This window comes from Amphiura filiformis, chromosome 5 (assembly GCF_039555335.1).
Source record: "Amphiura filiformis chromosome 5, Afil_fr2py, whole genome shotgun sequence".
NCBI lineage: Eukaryota > Metazoa > Echinodermata > Ophiuroidea > Amphilepidida > Amphiuridae > Amphiura > Amphiura filiformis.
This window is the reverse complement of record NC_092632.1, coordinates 16,478,706-16,501,311: the sequence shown is the minus strand read 5'-3', so window position 1 is coordinate 16,501,311 and position 22,606 is coordinate 16,478,706. Positions and strand designations below refer to the sequence as shown.

Genomic DNA, 22,606 nt, shown 5'->3' with positions numbered 1-22,606 from the left:
ATTAAACACCCTTCTCATATTTGCCTAAAATGTGTATGGAGATAACATATTCTATTAAGGAAACATGCACGTTTACCATTTCTGGGACCGCCTTTGAATTTATACCTGGCAACCGTCTACAAAGCACATGATTCTAATAGGCCATAAATATTGGCATTCATAAAAAAATTGTTTCACAATTAGTTCAGTTTATTTTACTTTTTTTAATTTATTCATTTATTTTTTTGTGGTAAATTTCAATAATTACTTTGAGACTGTGAGAAAATAACGTTTTCTCTCCACCTGTTCCAACACCTTTTGTACTGATATTTATATCACATTGTAAAAGCAAGCATGTCTACCTTGGCAACCTTGTTATGTTTTACTAAATGAAGCGAATGCCGTGTACTTCAGTTACCACTAGAAAAAATAATGCATACGTAATTTAAAAGAAGTGTTATATATTACTTATGTCTGTAACATGTAAAATATGGGAAGAAATTACATTATACATTGTACGGTATGCTTATATACAAATGGGTGTTCATAAATGCTTATTAATGTAACATGTAAATATACATTTCAATTGTATGATATCATGTATGTAATTATCTCCAGAAATATTCAGCACTCATTTTGTTGTTGTTGTTGTTGTTGTTGTTATTATAATCATAATAATAATAATAATAATTATTATTATTATTATTATTATTATTATTAGTGTTATTATTATTATTATTATTATTATTATTATTATTATTATTATTATTATTATTATTATTATTATTATTATTATTATTATCAAAATTAGAAATTATTCTGTCTTTCAAGATGAAACATAGCTAATCATGATCCTTTACTAAGACCCAGTCTTACAATAATCAATTGACTGTTCTTTAATGTCCAAATTAAAAGACTAATTGTGGTACAATGCATTCTGAGAATAATTATTTGCAAACACGTTTTAGCGACCCTTTGATTAATTGAGAAAAAATACCAATATTTTATTGTAGCCAATACGCAAGATATTGAATGTGATATTTGTGTGCAACCACTGAGAATTTTATTACTAATATTCTGTAAAAAAAAAGAAGAAAAAATGTACAAAAGCAAAAACAAAACAAAAACGAAAGCAAATAATATGTTGTTTGTTAGTAATGGTGAACGACAACTTTATACGGTAAAAGGTAATTCAGCCGACATATATTGGGTATTCAGCCGACGGCAAAAAGGTTGGAATATATTATGCAGTGCATTGATGACAAATAATGGTATACATGTGTGTACACGATGAAAGAAACACTAGCAGGCTACTACACTAAATATCACTAAATATATACGGTGTTTAAATATTCGTTATGTTATTTATTTGATTTCCAAGGGAAAGACGGTGATGGGTTGATTATAAAGGATACATGCGTATTAGCACAATTTACACACAACCCGTATAATATTATAAATCTAGTAAGCCGGTTATTCAGACTGATTAATTTTTATTTAAGGGTGAAGCAATGCTAACGACAAGTACAGCTTTAGCCGGTGGCAATAATGTCAATGAATAACCATCCCCGGGGGAGGCTCTTCGATCTCGGTTGGGTCCCCTCTGTTGTGTAAAAGGTATACGAGATAAGTAACCCTCAAAGGGTTTGAAATTATAATAAAATGGCAAGTTACCGGACGCCAAGTATAAAAGAAACGTCAATTACCAACCCCCTTTCCATGATATTAAAATGAAAATCGACTTTGATACCCTTTCTTTCCTTTATAACACAAAATTTGATAAATACCTTTTCGGGAACATTTTAGTATACTGTAGTCCCTTTTTTACCGCTACTTCCACATTTTTGTGTTAATGTACGATCATAGAAACCCAACTAGAATTCAAGAACACCGCCCCCGTGTAGCCATCGACGGTAGCCATGGCTGTATCTAGGCGTTTTCCTTAACGAAATCATCCATCAAAATGTGCAGTAGGAATGTTACAAGCATCCTACCAGAATAACAAGATACTGTTATCGTTGTTTAAGTATTATATATTTTACTAACATAATTTTGTTCATATATCATTAACAATAAAATTGACAATTTTGTGTGTTGACCACAATATGCATGGCTGTTAAAATTGCAGTTTGCAATTTGACTACGGTTTTAATATTAACTTGTGAATAATTGTCAAGGTATGATGACTTGCGAGCAGTGAGTCAACAAGACATCACGGGATCATTTGTATATCAGATGTTATTTAAAGTCTCAAAATACCATTTCTGTAGGATGCATCGATGTACATTTGAGCTGGTTTATATATGTCAGGCCATCAGATACTACAATATAAAACAATTAATTCCTCTTACGGACACGCCCCAATACGAAAGATCAAGATTACTAACATAATATAAAACAAAAAAGCGAAAACAAATTTACAAAAGCTTGGTCTTTAAATCGTTAATATTGTTGTGTAAACGATTTTCTTGAATTTATAGAAGTCATTTTAATACTGATACTTTAAATGGGAAATATCATTGATAATGGAATCTGTAACATATATCAAATTTGACAAGTATATAAACGTATTGATATTTCATTTCATTGCAACGCTGAGTTCCAAATGCAGCCTTAATTACTTTAGCATAAATAACCATTATCATTATCATAAATATTATAATATGATTACTGGTTCAAGTACCGTACTGGATATAATACCAGCCGCCCTTTCAGTTTTGACGTTTTGTATCAATAAACAAATGAAATATGTGTTCAGGTCTTATTTTACACCTACACAATAAATCAATGCTGTATTCTAATAACGTATTGTGTAGAGACTAAACTAAAGCAATCTGCGTGTGGCTACACGCCCATGAACCTCGGTACACTCACTCGTTCGCCTTATACTGGGTCTGTCCTCATTGATCAACACGATCATCATAATGGTATTTGCAGACAAAACAAAAATCCTCTCTGCATTAAATTATGTCAGCATAATTGTAGATGTTGCTTTAGTGCTTTAGAAATACTTAAGAAATTTAATGTAAATATGAAATTATCAGTAATTTCATAATAATTCAATATCATAAAAGGTGCATTATTTACCAAATCTGTTAAGTCCGCTCTTATAATAGCTGTTTTTTTACTATCATATATACTATGTATTTCCCGTTGGAATTAATTATACATGTATCATATTTAATCTATGTAAATAACCTATCTTTAAAAATTGAAACATATAATGTTTCATTATTTTGCATTCCTTGTATATATTGTGCATTTTTATGTGAATGTGTTTCGTAATGGTACATGTAATTAAAATAGGAAAAATCCATTGCAAATTTGCAATGTAAAACTACATGTAATTATATTAAATTTTGATGTTATGTATATATCCAAATGTAATAAATATTATCAATTTGTTATACGTGTCCAAAAAATTGTGCAAATACAATATAGTATTGTACTGTATCCTGCTTAAGTAATGTATATGCTGCATATATTCAAGTACATTGTGTGCTTCTTGTAAAAGCCTGTGTTAAGGATGTGAAATAAATTATGCTTCTTTGTTCACGTGAAATAGTGCGTTAGCTTTTCTTTCATATTACGACTAGTCTTCGTGCATGATGTGGATATTTAAAAGGACAAAAATTGTTAAAGAATAGGCACATGTTTCATTACATACGAATTTCCTTCCAATATACGTGAATTTAACGTGATTTGGAAATTGCAAGAATACCTAAAGATCAATTTCAAACGAAATCTCCGAAATTATTGAGGGCCCTAATTGTTGACTCCATAGTGTAGTAGTAATTCAAGATTTAATAGGTATAGGTATATTATTATTACGATAAATTGGTTTAGAAAAAAAGAGACTGTTACTTATGATAATTACAAACTAATAAGAAAGGTAAAATATACATTTAATGAAATAAATATAAAGCCCTACAGCAATTTATATCAGCTTTCAATTTAGGTACAATTTTTATGCATTATTCTGATAAACCACAAAGCCATTTTACAATCAAATCATTCTGACGTATCATGATGACTATTGTCATTAAAATATTGTAATTAGTTTCAGTAATTATGGTAATTATTATACCAAAGGCAATTCATAATTAGCTCAAGCCTAAATGTAGGACCTTGACAAGATAGTAATAACTAATTTAGCCGAAGATAATATTTACTACAGTTGCGACATCATATTAAACTATATAAAATATTCATAGCAACAGAGGAGAAACATCATAGCGGTAATTAAGCCGCCATATTGGATGAATACAACCAAAAGATATTAAACGCTACCGTAGCAGACAATCAAGCCTTCCCATGATGCATCACATTGATCATCACACTTGGCACTCGGCTGATACATGTATACTTTCCTTTAAACTAGGTATAAAAATGGGTGACTGGGATGTGCGGCCACAGTGACCCCAGTTTTTATCAACTCCCGCTCACCCAAAGACCACTTTTTCATAAATTCTAAAAACTAATTGTTAATCTCTCACCAAATTTTCCAAATTTTACACACAAAATTATTTTGTATGGCGTATCACAAATTTATCAACCTTTAAAATATTTCTACAATTTTATGACCAAAACATTTTCACAGTGCATGGGAAGACCCCTCTTTTGTGTATTCTCACGGAAATACCCCATTTTTGGCTTTCTCACCCAATCATGCAATGACCCTTTTTTGTCTCACCAAATAGTTTCGAACTGGTGCATGCCCACACATCCCCATCACTTCCAAAGTCGAGTGTCACCCCGGTCATTGTTCATAGAACAAGTCAGTAATACTACTAGCTAAACATGCAGTATTTTTCGTAATTTACTTCTTGTAACAATGATTCTGAAAATAAGGTATGATGGGAAGGCATATGGAACATTAAGATGCAAAATATACGCTCAGAATGTTCACGACAATCACTTAAAATGATGACTAGTATGATTCATACGGTTAATCTCTTCCCTGCTATAACGAGTTGCCCGTTACGAGCAAGTAGAAGTACGCCATTTTGTCTTTATACGAACATTATATATGAAATCAATGTGTTTATTTACCATTTTTGACACATTAAAACTTAATAAAGAATATAATAATATATGCTTCCGCTACCATTTCCACCTGCGTCATATCTATATGTGTGCAACGGATTAATAGGTATTCGTGTGTTCGTGCATTAATGAAATGCTGCAATATTATTGAAAAGTATTATATTGCTGTAGGGTATTTTAAAGCGAGTTTGAAAATCAGCACTATGTTATTCACTTATAGATTGAAGACAGTATATATTTGGTTGAAAAACATTATTACTTATTTTAACGTTTATGATCAATTCAGCATTTATTATAATACAACCACTGTGAACAACGTCTTTGCGTTAAGGTCAAAAACCGCAGTAAACCTTTCTCTGCGCATGTGACGTCGCTGAACAACCTTCATTTAAAATTTGCCTCTAAAATATTAAAAAGAATCAGATCTTACTCCAAATGTATTGAAATAAATATAAACGGATAAATGTGTTAAGATTCTGATATTTTTTTAATATTAATTTAAGTATTTATTTTTATAATACCGTAAAGTAAGCATGTACCTTCAAATAAAGTATTGGTTGTTAACAACCAGCACGGTACGTCGCGATCGAACTAAATGAAATCAATGTCGATATGCGTAAATTTACAAATCAATTAATTTCGTGGTTTTTTTTTATTACTTCAGACACATTATATCGGTATCTTGACTACCAGTTTATTTTGTGTCACATTCAAAGCATTTTATAATCAAAATATAGTTATTCATCTTAAAATTGGGGCTGTCGATATTGTCTCCTTGTATGCTGTACTGCGTCACAAAATGTTGTTGCTTTTATCGTCTAGTTACATGTCCAGCGGGTCAGTCAATGTGCATGGATACCTTATGCATCCCTGACAGATGGTTTTGCGATGGTGTCAAAGACTGTCAAGATGGTTCGGATGAGATTGCATGCCCTAGTAAGATATTCATTTAAAGAGTCAATCATTAACTATGCACAGAAAATATAAATAGAATTATACAGAGTATGAGTATACATGTATGTTATATGAACAAGCACGATTTCAATAAAGGTTTAATGCTATAATTATAATTCAATGAAGTGATTTTATTTAATTAAGTATAGTAATGTATAGTATAACACAATATAATATAATATAATATAATATAATATAATATAATATAATATAATATAATATAATATAATATAATATAATACAGTACTATAATATAGTGTACTATCATATAAAATAATACATAATTGAAAAAAAATATTTAAAATTAAACGTTGTACCATAATTTATGATTTAAATAATATTTAAAAGATGAGTACTGAAAAACTGCGACGGAGATAATAGATTCGGCGTTTTCCTTTTCCATTCCATAAACACGTGTGATATTATATTACTATAACACTACAGCAACCGCTCAGTTTGATTAAAAAAGGTAAAATAATTTTACCTAAACAGCAACCCTTAGCAATATAAGTATTTGTCTTGTCCATTTGACTTAGCAAGCTATTGGTTAATATTGATTAATATTGGATGTGAAAAAAGCAGCATATAAATATTAGATTTTCAATTCATCTGGGCTTTCAGTCTGCAATATCCCATGCATATCATTACGATGATATACGGATGACATATGGGTGCAGCAGGTTCAATCCAATTTGCATAATCTATGACGGAGTCCTGCGTACAAAGGATTTTCCTCTAATATATGCACGGTTTATCATGATAATATATGCCGGTTTAATGGAGGGCGCATTGAAAAGGCGTGGCTAATATGCAAAATACAAGCCGATGCTGCTTAATTATGCCGGTGGCGCTATTGTCAAAAGACGTTTTTATTTTTAAGCCATTGGTGACGAAAATATATAAAGTTAACATAAGAAATGAAACAATTTTCCTTTGTTTTTATCAAAATACTTGTAATTTCTTGTCGTCTTGCTTTTAATTAGAGTTCATTAATTCCAAACAATTATAAAAACATCAAATTCTGGCAAAATTTTGAAGAGTTTTTTTTTTTTGGTTTTTTTTTGTCTGTTGATAAAAGCTGATTTTGGTTGTAACGTTTAAGAATTCTTGTAAATCTTGTAATATTTAAAATGCATAAAGACCCTTAAAAGGTTAAATATAAAGCACTAATCTTAATTCTTGACTTAGCATTAAATTCTTAAAAGCAAAAAAAATGCACTTGAATTAATATTTGTTACATCTTTGGTTTGGTGGTAGTTTATTTAAATGCGTAGTTTTGAAAGTATTTTTTACTCAGTTTTTAATTTATTTTTATTAATTGCTGTGAAACTAACCTTGCCATTAATATTTCTAATGCTTAATTCTAGTTTCGTTTTAAAACCTTGCAATTAATATTTCTAATTCTAGTGTAGTTTCAATCTTATTTAGATAATTATAATGAAACAGTCAATAATTTCACATAGAATATTAACAATTACTTCATTCTACATAAAATCGCTTACACACAAAACTTGCGCAAAGATAGGCACGCAGTATTTATAGTCTGTGATACGATAATAATTGGACTATTTTGGTTTTCCCATAGCTACCCCTGAGATTGGCACAACCACCGAGGAGACTACAACAACAGGTACAGGTTTTATTACATTTCAGTGTTTAAATTGCAACAACACCACACCCCCCCCCCATCATGAACATTCAAATGTGCACAAACGCAGATCACCACCACTCCAAGCACCCAACGCAGATCACATTAATGTGTATTATGTAATACACAACACCCCCACCCCCACACCCCTTTACCCACACCCAACACACCCCCTCTATACACACTCAAATATTTGCGCATAAACACAGATGATCAGAGACCCTCATTAAGATAATAATATCAGATTACAAGAATGATTTATAGAAGAATATTAATTTTGTGTGTGTTGTTTTCAGATACTGATGAGTGTGCCAGTGACCCGTGTATGAATGGAGGAACCTGTGAGGATGGAACTGATGCATACGCATGTGCATGTGTAGGAGGGTGGACTGGACCTCTCTGTGAAATAGGTAAATGAATGCCGTAAAAAGTTTTGAAAACATGAAATTGTCCGACGCTTTACCAACTGATGCTATCTTAAATAGATAGTACATGTGTACCATGCTATCTGCAGTAAATAGCACACATCAATGTACGATATGCTGTCTTATCAGATAGCACATATCAGTGTTTTGTACTATGTTCAGTAAATACAAAAATCTTAAGTAAAAAGTGCACATCAATGTATTATGCTATCTTCAGTAGATAGCACACATCAGTGTTTCATGCTATCTTCAGAAGATAGCTAGCACAACCAGCAGGGACAAATGTCGTAATTACGGGTTTTTTGCCTGTTCGGAACAACTAGACTGGCTACGTGCCCGACATTATGAAAGTAACTGCGGCAAAACTAATCGTTACACAGCCGTGACGTTAGTTTCTTTCTTCTTTCTTTCATTTGCTCTAGCACTTACATGCTTACACCGATTTTGACCTAACTTGGTCACAACCATCACTGATTATGCCCCTATATGTCATATGAAACTCGTAGGGTCAAAGGTCACGCAGGGGTCAAAGGGGTCAAAAACGTGATTTCAACTCAAAATGCTTCTTCTCTCACAGATTACGTAGGACAGTGACACCACTTGCACAAAATTTTTATTTGCTAAGAAAGACATAGGACAGTGGTATTTTTTTATTTGGGGTCAAATGTCATTAAGGGGTAAATTCCGGTCTGAGACGAAACACCTTCAAAATGCCCTCTCTGCCACGAATAACATAGCAAAGTGGTGCCACGTGCACCCATGCATTGACATTAGCCAATGTCTATGGGCGTTTTCATATATTTTGGGGTCAAAGGTCATTAAGGGGTCACAACACGGCTGTGTTCGTGGTCTTATACCACAGCTAAGTCCAGTTCTTTCTTCTTTCTGCCGACCACTACATTTGCTCTAGCACTTACATGCTTACACCGATTTTGACCTAACTTGGTCACAACCATCATTGACCATGCCCCTACATGTCATATGAAACTCGTGGGGTCAAAGGTCACGCAGGGGTCATAGGGGTCAAAACGTGATTTCAACTCAAAATGCTTCTTCTCTCACAGATTACGTAGGACAGTGACACCACTTGCACACATGCATTGTTATTATCCAGTGTCTATGGGGTCCTCACAGATTTGGGGTCAAAGGTCATTGAGGGTCACTTCCGGTATAAAACGAAAAAACTTCAAAAATTTGCTAAGAAAAACATAGGACAGTAACGGTATGTTCACACATAAATTGTAGTTACCCTGTGTATATGTGGTATTTTTTTTATTTAGGGTCAAAGGTCATTAAGGGGCCACTTCCGGTATAAAACGAAATACCTTTAAAATGATTCTTCTCTATGGGGTCCTCACAGATTTGGGGTCAAAGGTCATTAAGGGGTCACTTCCGGTATAAAACGAAAAACCTTCAAAAGTTTTTATTTGCTAAGAAAAACATAGGACAGTAACGGTATGTTCACACGTGAATTGTGGTTACCTAATTCATATGTGGTATTTTTTTTATTTGGGGTCAAAGGTCATTAAGGGGTCACTTCCGGTCTGAGACGAAAAACCTTCAAAATGCCCTTCTGCCACAAATAACATAGCAAAGTTGTGCCACGTGCACCCATGCATTGACATTAGCCAATGTCTATGGGCGTTTTCATATATTTTGGGGGTTAAAGGTCATTAGGGGTCACAACACGGCTGTGTTCGTGGTCTTAGACCACAGCTAAGTCTAGTTTCTATTTTATTCTTCTTAGATATTAATGAGTGCGCATCTAGTCCTTGTAGTAACAATACAGCCGTCTGCTTTGATGCCATCAATATGTTTTACTGCATATGTCTTACTGGATGGACAGGACTCCTCTGCGAATTAAGTAAGTTCGTTTTTAAACGATCTCGTTTTTCTTAATCAGTCGGTCCTGGCCCATACACGCTTGGGCCCTGGTAGGGTTATCATTATTAGTATTATTATTATTACTAGAGCTATATACTATAAATGCTATAAATGATCATTTAGCTCAATATGCCCGTATGCATAACAGCAACATAGCCTGAATCCATCTGACATTTGACCTGTTTGATGACCTTTGACCTCGGATGACATTAATTAATTGATTAAATTAATGTATTTATTTAACTGACTATTTCTTTCTACTTCAATCACCAGCTATGTATAGGCCTAATCCTGGAGCCCGATATCTCCGATTTATTTTACCAAGTTTAAGCCCAATCCACCTGATAGGATAATGCCCGATTCCTTCGATTTCTTTTATCGATTTCAACCAAATGTGATGTATAGGTCTAATCCTGGGGACTTTTATTGAGCCCGATTCCTCCGATATAGTTTACCAAGTTTAAGCCCAATCCAGCTGATAGGATAATGTTTCACCCCGTTGACCCCATATGACCTTTGACCCCGGATGACCTGTTGGATGACCTTTGACCTCAGATGACATTACTTTAAGATTCCTCCGATTTATTTTACCGATTTCAACTAAATGTGGCCTTCGCATTCCCCTCACATCAACTATTCCACCCACCGAGTTACAGCCCAATCGGACCAAGTTTAAAATTTGACCTTTGACCTTCGACCTCCGATTTCGACCGAAGGTAGCTTAGAATGCTCCTCGTATTTTTCTCGATCTCCCAGAAGAATTTGGCGAGGCTCGGATAAAAACTGGCGTAGCCTTTTACACACACACCCCCACCCCACACATACACCCCTACAACATTAGCCAAATTATAGTAAGATAATTATCATCATCAACATCATTAATCTATGATATTTTAATTCACGTGTAGATATTGAAACTACTACTCCAAGTTATACAACGCAGTCAACAGGTAAGGAGAATTTCTTTTGTACACGATATTAATATAACGATGAGGTCATTCTTGCACCACCAAAAAAATGAGGCTAAAATTACAACCATAATTTGCCATTTTACACAAAAAAATGCCGAATTTTGACCCCCGTTTTTTGTCAATGCATAATTATTTGTCGCAGACGAGGTGGAAAATAGCCAATAATGTGGAAAAAGTTGAGTGATCAATTGGGACAGGTTTCATTTTTTGCCAACCAAACGTTTTGACGATTTGATTACCCATTAATAGAATAAATACATTCATAAATAAATTGATATAGTAAATGTTAGTGCGTATGATTATGAGTGAATGAATGAGTTGGTAGGCGGGAGCCTGAAACGGTAAGTCAATATAGTGAGCTGGTGAGTTTGACCTTGATTATTTGATTGATTGATTGATTTATTTATTAATTGATTGATTGGTAAATTAATCGATCGAATGTGAGGTTTGTGTATTAATTAAAGTAATTAATTAATATATTTTCTCAAATTTAAATGATAGAGGTCATCATTCATTTTACTATAAAATTGTTGTACCAACATTCCTTGTTATTTTCTGTAGAATATTTAATAAAAAATCATACTTAAACAATCCAAACTTTGAATTGAGTAAGTCTATGCGCAATGCATTGTGAGATCGATATTTCTATATCAGGCAATGTGTTTCCAGATTTATCACATTCCTCAATCTGGATTTCCTCAATTTACCCGGACTAATCTTGGTCGTTTACCTCCGGATGTCTTAATTACGACATTAATTAAAACTTCTTCTATTGTCCTGCAAACACAACATGACTGGCTCAATATTACAAATATGCCAACAATTAATCGCGTTTGAAGAAATTTTATATCCAGGCTGTATCAAAATGATTAGTACCCATCAATTTTGATGGTTATTGAAAAACGTGCTTGTTCCAAATGCAACATAATCAACACATTATGTGGATCCTGTGTTGCATTTGGATGTCATAATCGATGGAAACAGATGTGTAACAATCATTTTGAGACAGCCTGTAAAAAGCAAAAGATCTGGTTTTCATTCACATACAGTACATCAAAACCCAGTTTCGAAACTACCATTGAGGATGCCACAACCGAAGTATAATAGGCAATGTCTTCTTCCCCGTATTCAAGTTAATGGTCGTGCCACAAACTTTTTGTTTTGCATTCACAGCAGCAAAGATAATGACGTATTTTCTTTAACCAACAGTTTCGTGTAATTCTGCCGAGTTTCCGTGCAAAAGTGGAGATATGTGTATTGCAATTGCTTTAGTGTGTGATACATTTGATGACTGTAATGATGGCAGTGACGAAATAGATTGTGAAATAAGTAAGCAAAGTATAAATAAAAGAAAATAAGTAATACCGTAAACGTTCGCCTAATGGCGCTATAGAGTACATGGAAATGAGAGAGCGCCATCCCTGTAAAAGTCGACTATTATCACTGATCATTAAGGGTACGTGTAGTTAAAGGGTGAAACCTATCGACACATACAATTATGAACAAGATCGAACAAACTTGTTCATGATAATGCGGTAATCATTCACCTGATACGTTGTGGCCCAGTGAGCAGAGCATTAGACTATAGTGCAAGGATAAAGAGAACTTGTGGAGAAGATTGATGGTTCGAATCTCATGCAGTAATTTCTGACAGATTATGATGTCTGTCAATGTTTTTTTCTGATTTGAGGAAATTTTATTCTCTATTTTCTTGATTTTATCTTTAACATTGTTTATATAATTTTATTATTTTATCTTGTATGTGTCTTTTTTCATGATTCTTTGTTTTTATCGTTTCATTTTATTGTAACTCAATTCATTCAATGTTGTAATGAACCTATTTGATTGTATAGGCATTTGTTATGTGTGTGAGACGAATTGTCGCGTCCGACAAGTCTTTCAATTCGCGCGGGTGTCCTTGCCTATGCATCAGTGGTCATAAGAGGTATATCATTTTATTCGAAAGGGGGGTCCCAAATATACGGGGGTCATAAAGTCTTGGAAAGAATGTTTTATGACCAAAATGTAGGGAGTCACACGATGACCACATGAGTGTGTGTTATTTTATTCAAAAAGACTGATTTCAATACAATTTTGGGGTTTGGGAACATACAATTTTTGTTGCCGAAATAGGGGGTGCGCAATTTTATTGACGGAGACTTTTTGTAAATTTGGGACCCCCCCTTCCGAAAAAAAATGATAGCCCTCTAAGAGGATTCAAAAGATAACCTCTGCCCCAATAATCCCTAGCTATATTTGTTTGAAACTGTTCCACGGAGGATGTATCATAATAGGCTCAGTCTTCAAATGATATAAATAAAATTTAAATGAGTAAACGAACAAACTGAATAGAGGCTGTGCATATGACGTATCATTCCGTAAATATGGCGGACTACTCAAATGCATTCAACAAAAGCATGATTGCATCGACCGCGACAGTTCGTCTCACACACATAATAAAATGCACTATGATCAAATAGGTTGATGACAACATTTGATTGAATGGACTGCACTGCGTCATGATTACGGGGAAGAAACCGGTTCAAATCCTTTATTTGGAGCCAATCGATAAACGCAAGGCCTCTATATAGCTATCATTGAATACTGGCTAGGATTCCACAACACAATGAGAACATGTTATAAGGCGCCTTGATGGGCACACAATACCCCAATGGCTTTCCATATTATGTGCAGTCAACAACTATTCAGTATCGAAGCCCGGTATCGAAGTTACGTAATGTTACTATGTCAACGGGATCACGCGCTTAAGTAATGAACCACGATCGAAACAATCAGTACAAAACAAGGCGTACCAAAATAGCGTGATCGTAATAATCGCCATACAAACCATCAGAGTCTATGTACAAACCACAAACAGTGCTTGGTTCCGATACAATCACGGAGTTACGTAACTACTTCGTGTCTGATAGTTATATGATCAATGGTCTGATCTACTTGGGATATCCTTTTAAAAAAAAAAAAAATAGCTGATCATTTATAATGCATAAATGAATAAAGTAATGTAGTTACCCAATTTGAAACATTGAGGCCGTTCTATTTTTCAAAGGTCATTTAACTGTTAAATGTAGTGGAATATATCACGCATTGATAGGTAGCAGGTGGAGCAAATTTTGTCAGCGGTTTTTGTTGCCGTTTGTTCGCAGTGCCTATTTATCTATAAAAAAAATAAGAAAATTACAAATTAAATTAAAAGAAATTCACAATATTCGTTCGTAAAATGGGGACAAAATCCAAAAACATTTCTTGACACTTCTTCACATAAAGGTGGGGGCAGAAATCAAGATTCGAACAAGTACCATTCACCATTCAAGGCGCACCCTCTACCGACTGAGCTAACGGGTCAGACAATAGAAGGGTGTAATTTTGAACTGAAGAATATTAAAAAATATGAAGAAATTACAATGTTATAAAAAGATTTACCAAAATGAGTTACGTATAACGTATGAATCGATTTACAAATTAAGTCCAATAGCACTTTGAGAAAGAATACCTGAAGAAACCCCAAAACATTTGATGCTCTAGCAACTAACCTAGTGACCTAAAGTATTGGGTCATGTCACGATATTTTTTCTGAGGCATTATGTCCAGGTTGCTCAATTTAACATACACGTATCCTTAATGCTGTTGAGATTTTACAAGGATGGCGCTCTCACATTTATAAGAATCCAAAAGCGCCATTAGGCGAACGTTTACGGTAGTTTATTTACTTGATCAAATGATATGAAAATGAAATAGCTAGCTACATTCAAGGTGTACGAAAGATGAAGTGAACAATAAAGATTAATAATCTGATTGAATAAATTGGTGAGAAATAAGAAGCTGGTTGGAGCGAGTGGTTGATAGATTGTGCGATTGACGAGATTACAGTAGTGTGAATGTGAGAGTGAGGAATTGAGAGTGAAGGAGTGGATGAATAAATAAATCAATCAACAAACATATAAATAAATAAATGGTTATTAATTTTTACTGCGACTTTGTGCTTTTACTTGTACAGCGTGTGAACCAGGTTATTCGCCTTGTGCCGATTCTACATGCATTCCAGATAATTGGTTTTGTGACGGATTTACCGATTGCAGAGATGGCGCTGATGAGATATGCCCAAGTAAGGTCAATTTGTATTACCAAGACATGCTAACCTAAATAAGTAACTAACTCACAATTGTTTTATTAAGACAAGCGAGTAAGTGTGAAAGACTTATCATTGATTTGTTATACTTATTTACTCATTAAATGTAGAAGTATTTACTTGATTGGTTAATTGATTGATTAATTGATGACTTCATTAATTGTTTAATCAATTTGTTTATTGTTGGGTGATATTTTGCTTCATAGATTGATTGAGTGAGTGATTGGGTTTTTTTCTATAAAATTGGTAGAATTACGGGTTAGTAGTCGGAATCTTAGGTGTACATCACCACACAAAACCTAAATCAGGAACCCCCATATGATTCTTCACTGAAGCTTCCCTTTCACAGACATTTTGGAACAACTCCGCCATCGTGGATCTGCCAAACGTAGAAGAGCGTATGTCTAATACACCATGGGAATGCCGGGGTGACTGGAAAGGAAAGGTGGTTCAGTGTTAGTCTTATGACAGCAATATGGTTTAAACAGTTTTTTCACGGAATTAAAGCATCAATAATTGTGTGAAACTCTCTGCATAATTTAAAGTATAAGTTACTTTTATATTCACAAACAGCAACCCGCGGGCTCGAGACTACCACAGAGGATGTCACGACCGAAGTAATAGGTAATATCTTTCTCACATTTCTATTTATTTAATTTCATAATCTGCTTCTTTCATTCGTACTATGCATTGACACCAATGAAATAATGATGCTTTGTTCGAAGGTAGTTGCTTTTTAATAGTGACACATTTTATCAACAAAGGCAAGGGACTGCTATATCGATATGCTTGTGTGAAGTGTATACAACCACTACACTGTTCAAGAACCTTCTTGTGATTCGGGAATTTTAAAAGCACGGGCCCTGAACAAAATATGATGCGCGCGCATACTGTCAGGCAAAGAACAAAAATGGGAATTGCCGTAAATTTGCCCTGCCATGACGTCACAAGTCAACTCGTCAATTTTCACGTTATAACATTAAGGTCATCCTCAAGTGAGGCTTTCACCACTGCATTGTGTTCCAATATCTGTGATCAGCTATAACAAAGCTGTTTTAGCAGGCGAAGTATAATTTTACATAACCGGAATAAATCTTCCTGCTATTTCAATTCAGCCCATTAGAGATCATTATATTACATAATAATTTTTACGATTATTGTCCATTATTTATTAAATGAACAGTTACATGTGACTCTACCGAGTTTCTGTGCACACGTGGAGATATGTGTATTGCAATTGCTTTAGTGTGTGATACGTTTGATGACTGTAATGACGGCAGTGATGAAAGTGATTGTGAAATAAGTAAGCAAAGTATAAATAAAAGAAAATAAGTAATAGTTTATATACTTTATCAATTAATAATCTGATTGAATGAATTGGTGAGAACTACGCAGTTTCTGTGCGCAAGATATGTATATTCCAGCTGCTATACTTTTGACGACTGTAAATGACGGGAGTGACGAAATTGTCAACTAAGTAGGCCAAGTTAAATGAACGTTTAATGATATATCGAGTGATTGGTGAACTTATTGAATGTATTGGTGAGAAACCTAGGAGCTAGTTAGAGTTGGTGAATACTGGTTGCCCGATTAAAAGAATACATGTGATGCGAACAAGCAAAATCAGTCGGAACGCGGAAATATTGATTTTGAGATATAGCCAAACAAAGGAAATATTTCCTTTTGTTTTTTGTTGTTTTGGAAACTCGTTAATTGCTCATATCTTTGGAACTGGTTGTTCAGTTTCAATGGGGTTTTCTGCAAAATGCAGCTTTGTAAATGATTTTGACTATCCTATTGTATATTCCTATTCTTTCAAGAGAAAATGGATATTGAGGGGGGATGACTGGATGAATGAATGAATGAATGAATGAATGAATGAATGAATGAATGAATGAATGAATGAATGAATGAATGAATGAATGAAGACGTTATATTGATATTTTATTTATGTATTTTTAGCATGTGAACCTGGTTATTCGCCGTGTAAAGATTCTGCGTGCATTTTAGATATTTGGTTTTGTGACGGTTTTACCGATTGCGCGGACGGTTCAGATGAGATGTGCTTAAGTAAGGAAAATTTATATTAACTATTGTATTGATTTCTTACGAATTGGAATAAGTAGAACAAGTTTAGTAACTAATTGTAGATTTGATTTATTTAGAAAAAAATGGGCAATGTGAATGTCACAGACTTATCGGATTTGATGTATTTACTGAAGTATTCATCGAGTAAATGTGGGAATGTGTAAAATCGGAAGGGAGCATTTCACGCAATAGGATTAGTATTAGTTCTATAAACGAGATTCCAAGGCTTTATATAAAGGGTGTCATTTCTACATCATGTTCATGTTCATAATTTTTCTTCGGGTGTGGAAATCGTAAAACTTTCTTTTTGATATAATTGGAGTCTATTCACGAACCGCAAGACATTATATAAATATAAATGGCTTAATAGATTTCTAGATCAATGTATTAATATTAAGAAGTACACTAAAATTGTATTTAGTTGAATGGCTAAAACTGGGAAAATTGGCTTCTGCCCTGCATCTCGCCTTTAATGAGTGTGAAATGTATGTCATTTAGTGAATGATTGCATTAAATGATTACTGATTATTTGCTTAATTGATTGATTGATTGACTATTTCATTGATTGATCTTTCGGTTTGTCAATTGATTGTCTACTTGATTGATTGACGGGTCAGTATTCAGAATTTTAGGTACACATGCATCACCACTCAAATCAAAATCACTACCACCAGTTGATTCTTTAAAAAACTTTTCCCGTGGGAGAAAAAACAGCATAATGGGACTTCAAACGCAAAAAAAAAAAAACCCAGAAGCATTGACATCATGGGGCTAGGGACTAGGGGTGGCTGTGGATAAAACGTGGTTTAATATTAGTTTAGTATAGTCTTATGACAGCAATGATAGGGGTTAAACAGTTTTTCAAAATTTATTTTTTACATAATAAAGCTTAAATACTTCCGTAAACTTTCAGTATACTTTTAAGAATAAAGATTTTTTTATTCCAATCCAGCAACCCCCGGGCTCGAGACTACAACTGTGGATGCCACGACCGAAATGATGGGTAAAATCTTTCCCCAATTTATATTTTTATATTTAATGTATTTGTAAAATCAAAGAATATCAACAAGTTTAAACGTTCAAGTTGTTATTATTTTTCACACAAAAAAAAACTATTTATCGCCTTCGCCGCAAAACCAAGTGCCACTGTTCTTACAGCATGATTTATGATTATACCTGATTACCTTCAAGTTTTACGCCCCCTCGGTGATCATCAGATGAAATTGCTGCTAAATTCTGAACTGTTATTCCTCTTTGCGCGGCTTACTGCTTTCCTTGTGTCCTTTCGCGCGCAATATTTCTAATTGCTCTTCCATGCATAGTTTGCATTGTCCTGAGCCATGTTGTTGTGTTTGATTATTTCAAGATTTTCCAATTGATACATTAGATACTTTCTTTTCTTTTTAAAAGTTCTGTTTTTCCTTTTTATACTTTCCATATCTTAATGATTTGGTATGCATATTGAACCTCTGTTTAAAGGTTCCTCCTGAACATGCTGAATACAGTTATCTAGGCAATGCCCTATGCCTATAACATACACTGTTTGTAGAGGTCACGCGTCAATGGTGAGAGCACTGTGTATTGTGTATAGGAAAATGAACAGTAACTGCAATATGCTTTAGCAAAATCACAGTAACTTTTTGCAAAATAAAAATTTGAAAAATATTGTAAGTACGTTGGGCACTTTGGCGCAGCGGTATGGGCTCTGCCTTGTAATCGGTGGATTGCGAGTTCGAGCCCCGGCGGTGCCATCGTGTTGTGCTCTTGGGCAAGGCGCTTTACCTTACTTGCCTCTCTCTACCCAGGGATTAAATGGGGGAGCTGTTGTGAATGTTGTTCATTGAGCGCCGCCCAAAGGGATGAGCATGCCTTGGGCATTGTATGGCAGCTGACATATTCTAACGACAGCGGAATAAATGTAAAGCGCTTTGGTACATAAGGCGCTGTATAAATACCAACATTTATTTTATTTTTATTTTTAGTATCACTCGAGGTTTTGACTTTTAAAACCTACATTTTGGTCAAAATTCTTGCGTTGATTAGGTTGATTTTAACAGATTTACCACATTCGCCTTGCTATAAACATTGAATTGCGTTATCTGTTGACCAAGTGAAAATAGTTTTGTAATCAAAACAATGATTAATAACGCATATTTCTTTACTGAACAGTTACGTGTAATGCTACCGAGTTGCTGTGCGTAAGTGGAGATAGGCCTGTGTGTATTCCACCTGATTTAGTGTGTAATATGTTTGATGACTGCAATGACGGAATTGACGAAAAAGGTTGTCCAATAAGTAAGTACAGTACAAATTTTAAAAAAAAGATCATGAAAAGCGCCCTCTTTGGCAATTAGAAAATACTGTTGTGACATTATTATGAAATTATTATAATCTGATCTACTGGACTTACGTTTTTGTGAGTGGCAATATTTCACATCCTATCTCGGATGCATCATCAAGCCAACTGATGTTAAAGCGGCAAAAGTTCGTTGACCTGTGAAGAGGATGTTACGTCACAGGTCGAAGATGAGCCCAACCTCTGAGGGATCTTCTTTATCGCTGAACAATAGGCCCCTGCCAAGTTGTGTCGTAGCCCGCCTCCCTTGTTAAGTGAAGGCTCCTCCCGTTTAACATAAATCGCTTCCTTGACTCCTCTCTCAAACCATCTGCTTTCGCGATCTAATATCTTGACGATGATAATGTTCATAATCGTATGTTGTGACATTATGCTTACATCAACGTCAAGGGCGCAGTCTTAGCTCTCAAATGCCGTTCTGTTCAATTTGCTTGGCATAATATTTGCTTAGCAGGACGCTCTTATGTCTTATCCAAATTCTAATTTTTACATGATTGTAATGTACTTTTATAAACTAACAAACCTTTCAAAAATTAAGGCTTTAGGTGCTCTATTTGTGACAAAATCGGATATTTTAAATAAAATGGCCTGTCCCGTTATTTATACAATTATTAGTCGAATGCATACACGATGTTGATAACACTGTACGCACATGGAGTGACACGCATTGGAGACTTAGTCGCTGGAATTAACTTGCGATTTTCTTTGCTTTACCTCTTTTATAGTTCCTCTGCTTAACCTTGCAAGCGGGCACACCTGACAGTAAAAACTAACATTTTGTGTGACAGAAACACAAATCTATAATGGAAACAATTCAATATGGGTTTAAATCAACATAATCAAAATGCTTTATTGTTGCATGTTTTATTTATTACATTGTTTTAAATATTAAGCCGTGCATTCTTTTATTATTGCGATATATTCTATTTAATTTTCAGTGTGTGAACCCGGTCATTTCCTTTGTGATGTGGATGTTTGCAACCTGAATGAATGGATTTGTGATGGGCTAGTAGATTGTATAGATGGTACAGATGAGTTCGGTTGTCCAACACCAGCACCAACACTTTTACCGCCGCCATAAACAATACGGATGAAACTACTTAGGTCATTTAAATCTTTAACAGCATTCTTATACTAGTATCCACTTCTGTAAATGGTAGGCCATTACCACTGCAAGCAATTACACTATTGGGTCTGATCTAGCTTGATCAATCTTGTTGGATACGTTTTGTATATTTGTGGCATGCAGGGAGCGTCAAATTTAAAAGTCAGTGCAACGGAAAATGATCATAAACAGACCGAATTATAGAGACATTATTATTATGTCTTAGTTATTATGTCAACTAAATGGAAGCATACATTAATAGAAACGTTGAAAATAAGGTCAGATGACAAAGAAAGATATTTCACTCGAGCAAATCTGAAAATAGTCAAAAAGCATGTAGAATCCCGTGGTTTAGGTTCAGAGTCGGCTTTAATATACAGGTTGCGATGTTCCATACATCCTGCGTGGACGTGCGTTAATACGGTGTTCAAAACGGCGTTCAATATTGCTAGTCTCGGTTCCAAGCTGGATTGTTCTCATTCGTCACTAAAGAGAACAAGGCGGCTGGAACAAAGACTAACATCTGATCTGGTCACTAGAGGGCGAAATTTAATGGTCATATGGAACCCAAAATGCGATCTTTAACCTTTTTACCTCGAGAACCACACGCGCAGGTAGACTAACTAAATTGTACTTTCTCTAAATCGTTTTGACTTGAGGAATCATTTGGTGTGCCTTTGACAAAAACTGAAATAGAAATTTGGAGCCTGTATGAAACGTATAGCTTGATTCCAAGCAATAAAGATATACGACTTATATTATATTATGAAAAACCAATGCAAGGTATATGCAGAGTGTCAGGTACCATTTACAGAACTGTCGAGTTTAGACAAAAGTTTTGAATAACCCAAGTATTATAACAAGAGTATTAAGGGGGTACTACACCCCTGCCCAATTTTGTGCCGATTTTTGCATTTTGCTCATAAATTATAGCGCATTGGGAACAAGTAAGATATGTATATTACAGGGGCAAGGACTACAACTACTGGACTAGAAATTTTATTTCACCACAGACAACAGTTGTGGAGTTACCGTCAAAAATGAGGGAAAACCAATATTTGATCAATAAATCAATAACTACTTGCAAAAATAGGCACAAAATTAGCCAAGGGTGTAGTACCCCCTTAAAGGCTTTCGAAATTTGTTATGACTTTTTGGTGATAATGGGCGCATCAATGTACGCAGAGGTATGACAGTATATAGTATTATAGTATATCCGGGGGGTGTGCGTCTAAAAATAAAACTGTTACACTCATAATCATTTGTTGTTTTTCTTTATTTAGATTAAATTTTTAACAATTTGAAATTCCGTTTTGAAGAATATTATTATTAATTCTTATTTTTAATAATACCCTTAACAAGTGGCTTACCAATCGTGTGTGGGGGTTTAGGGGTGGGGTTTGTATGGGTGTAGGTAGGGGGATGTGGGACCGTTGAATTTGAACTATTCGCACGTAGGCTTGTTCAGTAAAGTTCATATGAACAGTTAACGGGATGCTGTTGCAATTTCCCCCTCTCACTACAACGGAAATTTCGCCCACGATACGCCACTGTCCTTAACCATACACTAACTTAAGATAGTCATCGTAGTTTGCAAGAATTGTTTTGTACATAAACTATGAAACAATATGTAGCCAGAGGTTTCCAGTGAGCATAAAAATCTCAACTCAGAAAAATACCAGTTATGTAAAAGATACGTTTTACTGCTATAAGTTTTATAGTGCCTTTTCAAAAAGCACTGAACAACAAATTCTTCCACTGTCACTGAGATATATCAGAATCATTTCACGTATACATAGACCAACCGTTGTGCAGCTCCGCTCAGCACTTTGAGAGTAATTTGCCAAACCGCCAGGGGCGTAACCAGACCTGACCTTCCGGGGGGGCAAAATCGAAAAATTTCCCAATTCTTGACCAAAAGTCGCGAGCGGCTTGCCGCGAAGCGTTAAACGGGTGGGGTCCAGGGGCCCGCCTTAGGGGCCCTGGTGGGGGGGTCCAGGGGC

General features: G+C 34.7%; 1 protein-coding gene across 9 annotated transcripts in view; it reads left to right on the top strand.

Annotated features, from left to right (window-relative positions):
- Positions 1–21,861, top strand: part of LOC140152729 (uncharacterized) — a 124,897-nt gene extending 103,036 nt beyond the window's left edge. For 5 of the 9 annotated variants that reach the window (XM_072175202.1, XM_072175198.1, XM_072175207.1 and 2 more), the window contains 13 exons: positions 5,848–5,961; positions 7,565–7,609; positions 7,924–8,037; positions 9,800–9,916; positions 10,845–10,886; positions 12,117–12,236; positions 14,923–15,030; positions 15,628–15,678; positions 16,238–16,357; positions 17,017–17,124; positions 18,095–18,145; positions 19,312–19,437; positions 20,437–21,861. In XM_072175202.1, coding sequence (XP_072031303.1) covers positions 5,848–5,961; positions 7,565–7,609; positions 7,924–8,037; positions 9,800–9,916; positions 10,845–10,886; positions 12,117–12,236; positions 14,923–15,030; positions 15,628–15,678; positions 16,238–16,357; positions 17,017–17,124; positions 18,095–18,145; positions 19,312–19,437; positions 20,437–20,579 — 1,259 coding nt within the window. In that variant the 3' untranslated portion in view covers positions 20,580–21,861. The remainder of the gene's footprint in view (positions 1–5,847; positions 5,962–7,564; positions 7,610–7,923; positions 8,038–9,799; positions 9,917–10,844; positions 10,887–12,116; positions 12,237–14,922; positions 15,031–15,627; positions 15,679–16,237; positions 16,358–17,016; positions 17,125–18,094; positions 18,146–19,311; positions 19,438–20,436) is intronic. The other 4 variants (XM_072175200.1, XM_072175201.1, XM_072175199.1 and 1 more) reach the window with 4 other exon arrangements.
- The last annotated feature ends 745 nt before the right edge of the window (positions 21,862–22,606 follow it).